General features: G+C 33.5%; 1 protein-coding gene and 1 non-coding gene across 2 annotated transcripts; one reads left to right on the forward strand and one right to left on the reverse strand.

The window, feature by feature from the left end:
- Nucleotides 1-2,389: 2,389 nt before the first annotated feature.
- Trnak-uuu lies at nt 2,390-2,462 on the forward strand. Its single transcript has one exon. It is a non-coding gene; the product is annotated as a tRNA-Lys (tRNA).
- Nucleotides 2,463-3,093: 631 nt separating this feature from the next.
- Nucleotides 3,094-4,489, reverse strand: LOC108574812 (ribose-5-phosphate isomerase). Its single transcript, XM_017937458.1, has 6 exons — nt 4,352-4,489; nt 4,196-4,256; nt 3,823-3,938; nt 3,620-3,753; nt 3,412-3,553; nt 3,094-3,331 (listed from the first exon to the last, which is right to left on the reverse strand). Exons 1-6 carry the CDS (start codon nt 4,412-4,414, stop codon nt 3,143-3,145), a joined length of 705 nt encoding a protein of 234 aa, XP_017792947.1. The 5' UTR covers nt 4,415-4,489; the 3' UTR covers nt 3,094-3,142.
- Nucleotides 4,490-6,000: the final 1,511 nt, after the last annotated feature.

The raw sequence follows: 6,000 nt of genomic DNA on the forward strand, positions 1-6,000 counted from the left end.
TAAGGGACTTCGTGTAAATGAGAGGAAAGTAGCTGGGGTTAAGTACTTACAACGTTCGCGCATCAGAACCCGCTGAGTTACCATAAGGTCGTTCAACCCTTGGCGATTGCCCTTCTACACTCCCTTTTTTGTCATTTAAATTTTTCACAGTTTTCTCTCGGTTATCGAGAATTTCTCCGAGCGAAATTTTCGTGAATTAGGAATTTTTTTGGGGGGGGGGCAGACTTGGTTTTTCCTTTTTCACGATTTTTTGTAAGGAATATACGGTTGGTTTTGAGTTGATCGACTTAGGGTAAAGTAGCCTAATATGAGACCCCAGCATATCTCCGTTACAGAACTCTTGAATGTCGTAACGATGCTGTTTCGTTTCGTAATTAACAGCGTTAATTATCAAATTTGATTGAAATCAATCAAGCGTCTTCAACAAGCATATTTGTGCAATACGTTGCAGAAAGTTTTCCAAGTGGTTCGAAGCGTTAATTATCAAATTTGATTGAAATTAATCAAGCGTCTTCAACAAGCATATTTGTGCAATACGTTGCAGAAAGTTTTCCAAGTGGTTCGATTAAATTACAAATACCTCGAAAATAGTAAGTTTATAATCATTTTCATAAATACTGTTGTATAATGTATCGTTATATAACGAAGACTTAATCTCGAAGCTACTTAATAGCTATCGTGTTATTGTTTCCGAATATGAGAAGTTCCTATTATAAGAAGCGTCTCATATTAGGTACCCAATTTTGTTTTAGTGTACAAAGTGTTACAGGTGAGCCCACGAAGTCTGCGGTGCTGAAGAAACAGATTTAATATGCCGAATGTGTGAAAAAAGACAGAAAAAATAGTTTTCTCATATTAGGAACCCATTTTTTAAATTATTTGCATAATTTTCGTTTTTATTTTATTACGAAGGAACCGAATTTTCTTTACCGTACATTCCAGTATCTTACAAAAGAATACATATCGTACTTTTAAAACATGTATCGAATTTTAATAAAAGTGTTCTTAGTCGACAGTTATGACTTCTTTAAGAAATGGGTCTCGTATTAGGCAACTTTACCCTAATTGTAACGAATAGAGTGAAAAGATGTCTTCGCGATTACTCCGAAAAATTCTCACAAGCCTTTGGCAGATTTGATTCTTCCTTTCTCTCGATTTTTCGTACGAAATATATGGTTGATTTTCAGTTGATCGACTTAATATTGTAAATCAAAGATATGAAATTTTCGTGAATTAAGAATTTTGTTTCTCTTTTCTGGCACATTGGATTTTTCCTTCCTCTGGATTTTTCCCTCAATTTACGCGGTGGCTTTTGTGCGCGATCTTAATTTACGCGGCCAGAAGATACATTTTCGTAGAAGTTTTAAAAGTAACAAGTGTATACAGTAACTTATTCGGCGATGTTGAAACGCGTCAATGCTGGATGAGATAAGGATAAAAGTACATTACGTTGTGCTAGTCATCGTATGTGTACTTGCATAAAAAAGCATCGATAAGGCTGTGGCGACAGACTTCATTTACGTGATTTTCATTCGCGTAAAACGAATCCACGTGGAACGGACACTCCGCGTAAATTGAGGCACACCTGTATACGGTTGATTTTGTGTTAATCGACTTAATATTGTAAATCAAAAATATGAAATTTTTGTGAATTAAAAACATTTTTTTTTTTTTTGGCAAATTTGATTCTTCCTTTCTCTCGATTTTTCGTACGAAATATACGGTTGATTTTCGTTTGATCGACTTAATATCATAAATCACGAGAGACTCGCACTTTGAGAATAAAAGGTGCGTGGAAAGTGGTGTTACTCGTGAAATATGGATTTTTTTACGCATAAATTGAATGAACATTACCCTTAACAGACGTTATATATGTTATCGAGAACGTGTAAAGTACAGACAATAGATAAGGCCTAGGCTGGACTCTACAGCTTTGATGTATGCATCGTTGGTAACTTATATACACTTGGGTAAAAATGCCTATGTGAAAATAATCCCCTAGAGATTTGATAGAAATGAGATAAACATTTATGATGAAGGAATCGTTAATAGGATAAGGGATACGCCTTGTAAGGGAAAAACAATTTTTATATATGTGTTTGACGTACTTTTAAACTAAGGGTCCAGGGTTCGAGTCCCTGTTCGGGCGAATATTTTTTATGTTTCTATTTCATCGATAATAAATCATACAGGAACACACCCCTTTCGTGAGAGACGTAGAGGATATTGTAAAAAGGAGTGCTCTACTGTAGAAATCATTATTTTATCGAAATGAGTAAACGTACGGTAACAACATAAAATTTAGTTATATCGGTGAATGAAGATATAAACGAGAATTATTGAAATGTAATTACAGTGTTATAAAATTAAGGGCCATGGCACGTCAATTGCCCGGATAGCTCAGTCGGTAGAGCATTAGACTTTTAATCTAAGGGTCCAGGGTTCGAGTCCCTGTTCGGGCGAGTATTTTTTATTTATTTCTATTTCGTTCGTGATAATAACGAACCCTTCTTTCATGTAACACGTAAAAAAGTGTACTCTACCGTAGGAGCGATTATTTTATATTAGGATAAGGAAAGGTGTGATAAAAATATAAGATTGAGTTATATATCATTTTTAATTAGAGGATGATAGGATAGAAATAAAACTTCGTAATTTTATATAAAAATTATTATTTCTATGTTTCTATAGATCTTAGGTTTACAATGAATGACTATTATCTTTACACAAATAGTGTTTACAATTATTTGAGCACCATCTGTAGCACACTTGGAACAGAGGTTTTTCACAAAACCGGATAACTTGATGCTAGGGGTTGTATTTTAAGTATCACAAATATTCCGTTTACCCGCAAATTAAAATATAAATATGTAAAAGGTACAGAAAATATTTCAGTCTGTAGAACACAATCTTTGTTAAAATCCTCTTGTAAAAGGGATAAAAATCTAAAAATCTATGAATGTAATGAAAATGAATATTGAATGAAAAAATTAAACATGAAAATGCGATATCACTTCAGAGAAGGAACAAGTATTTAGGACTGTCCAAACCCTTTTGTCACAGTTTTAGATTAAAATTGAGTCAATAGCCCCTATATTATACAACATATTCTTAACATTTAAATCAATGTTAAAGCACCACTTTAAGACTGTTCTTTAATGCTGCCATCAGGCATTCCAAAGAACACTTTTTTTGCCATTTTTATGAAGAGTCCTGTTTCAACAACACCAGGAATCATTGAGATTTCTATATTAATTTTATTCCAATTAGTCAGACCTTGCGGAAAATGCCAATCAAGAATAAAATTACCATTATCTGTTATGACTGGACCCTATACAAAGAAAGAGATGCATAATGTAACTTATATAAGATTAATCAATGTATAAAAAACGATTGAAGAAAGATATTTACAGCTTTGGCCAAAGCCATCCTAACTTGTATATTTCCTCCATAATTGCCTTTAATTCTTTTCTGAATGGCAACATATGCCATAGGTATTACTTCAATAGGAATACCTTTTTTATACTTCTCACCAAGTTGTTGAGAACTTTTCCTAAAAATAATGAATATACATAAAAGTAAATGACAGAAGAATACTTCTTCTAATTATAATACTTACGTGTAATCAGCTATTATAACAAACTCATCAGCACAAGATGCCACAATTTTCTCTTGAAGCAAGCAACCTCCTCCACCTTTGATGAGATTCATATCGGAGTCAACTTCATCTGCTCCATCAATTGCACAATCCAACTGTTAATATTTAATCAAGAATATAAAAAATTATTTTGTAAATAATGCAAGCAAAAAACTGTTCATTACTTTGGGATGGGTTTCTAAGTCACCTAATGTAAGGTGATTATTCAATATCAACTGGCGGGCTTGGAATGAAGTTGGAACACAAACAACATTAAGGTTTTCTTCCTTCATACGTTCCACTGAAAAGTACAATACCTTTTTTAGACATTCAAATATATCCAAAAAAAAAGATAAACTATTAACATTTTTATTTAGGATGGCAAAATTTACTTTATTCTTATATTAAAAAGATACTTGTAATTACATTCAAATTACAATCTTATCTCCTGATAGGGTCAAAGGTTGATTGTAATACTTTCATGCAAAAAGTATAGCAATTCACGAGAAGAATTTACAGTAAATGATAATATTTAAATGCAAGATAAAATATTGTTACCAAGCCTATGAACAGCGTATATTATTGTAGACCCGCTACCAATGCCAATAACAGTGTTATTCTGTAAAATAATCGTGCGTAAAATTCAAATGATAGAACACCGGTGCATTTATATAACCTGCTATTTCACTGCGATTTATTTAAAACAAGAATTACCTTCACATATTCGTCAACTGCTTTGTAAGCCGCAGTTTTTTTAGCACTCTCAAGAGATCCCATTTTAAATAAATTCCTCGAAACGTTGAAAATGTTTGTTAACACGCGAAGTTGTAAACGTGAACCTCCGTTAAGTACCATGCGTCTATACTATATTAGCAAGCAGACCTAGTATTTTCAAAATCATTCTTTGGTTACGACCGTTAGAAAGAACGAATCATAAGTTCATATCAGAATCATATGTACGCATGTCTGGCGCGAAAATTCAAATTCAAATAATTCCGTTATTCGAAAAAGTTGAAGTGCAACAATCTTTCAAGGTATGGAATAAACATAAATAATAGGATTTAATCGAATTTCCATTATATTTAGCATTAGAGGCGAATAACACAAAATACAACCAAACACAATTTACATTTCAATAATTATTATGTATAAGATTTCACTTTAATTCTCTATTATTACTTTAATAGTAATATTCGTCAACACTTGTCACTTCAACGTGTCACGCACAATATGTCTGTTTTATCGTCGTATTTTTCTCTCGCTCGCTCGCTCTCTTGCGCTCTCTCTTTCTTTCTCTCTTTTCTCTTTTTCTTTTTCACTTTCGTTCATCACGCCCGTACACTTGGTTGTATCGATCGATTTTTTTAAAAATCAGGTAAAAATCCACGCGAACGATCCTCATAATTTTTTTATCATGTACGTTGCATTCGAGCAGGCTTAGGAAAAAATCGTTAGCAAAATTCTTGTACGTTGACACACGATACATCTTTGACAGCGACTTCGTCGAGATTCAGAGAACTAAAGGATCTAATTGGTTCGACGAAGCGGATGTTTTTTGACCGTGTGCATCGCGAGCAAGGCCGAATTAAGGTAATCTTGTGAGTGCACAACGATCGTGCAAAACCTAATACTACACCAATCACAAAGAGATCAGCCTTGCGTAAATACGACTAGGACAGACATTCGCCATCTTGTCCAGTGAAGAGATTTAAACGCGATCGTAACGAAGAGTGAACATTCGAAGCTTACATGTACATCAAAGCCGATGAATTTTTTTATCGTGATGTTTCTTTTTTATCATTTTTTTCTAGCCTGGGCAGTGGATCACGCTTAATGCGGCCGTGCCAATAAATAAGTTCGTAAACACCAGTAGTAAGTTTGCAATAATACTAATCGCAATGTAAGTCAATGTATATTGTGTGTCACTCTTTCACTGTTCTTTTTTTTTCTTCTCTTTTTACTTCAATCATTTCTAAAGCAATCGACGTCTATACCAAATCGAAATATCTTTAAAGTGAAAATCATCTAACAAAAAAAATAAAATAAAATAAAATAAAAAAATATAAGATAAAATATATGGGAAAACGTGTTCTCTTTCTTGATCTCCTCGTACAGGCACACACATACACGCGTACATATTATACATACATAGTTTCTTTCTACCGCTTTCACTCTTGCACTGTCTCTGCTTGCCCGACGAACTAGAAAGGACTTTGTGGGGGAGGCTTCGTCTCATCAACTTTCTTTTTTAGCGTTATTATTCTTTTTTTTCTGTTTTTTGATTCTACCCTTCTATCCCGTACACCACCCTCGATCAAGTGAAACGATAAAGATTCGTAGAAAGAAAAAAATTCTTTAGATTT

Source organism: Habropoda laboriosa, unplaced genomic scaffold (genome assembly GCF_001263275.1).
Source record: "Habropoda laboriosa isolate 0110345459 unplaced genomic scaffold, ASM126327v1 scaffold257, whole genome shotgun sequence".
Lineage (NCBI taxonomy): Eukaryota > Metazoa > Arthropoda > Insecta > Hymenoptera > Apidae > Habropoda > Habropoda laboriosa.

Excerpts from the sequence above, each read along its gene's own strand:
- LOC108574812 (XM_017937458.1), bottom strand. The coding sequence starts at position 4,414 with ATGGGATCTCTTGAGAGTGCTAAAAAAACTGCGGCTTACAAAGCAGTT. Across the intron at positions 4,257-4,351 it reads CAGTTGACGAATATGTGAAG|AATAACACTGTTATTGGCAT; the intron begins GTAATTCTTGTT and ends ATTATTTTACAG. Across the intron at positions 3,332-3,411 it reads GGATGGCTTTGGCCAAAGCT|GGTCCAGTCATAACAGATAA; the intron begins GTAAATATCTTT and ends TTCTTTGTATAG.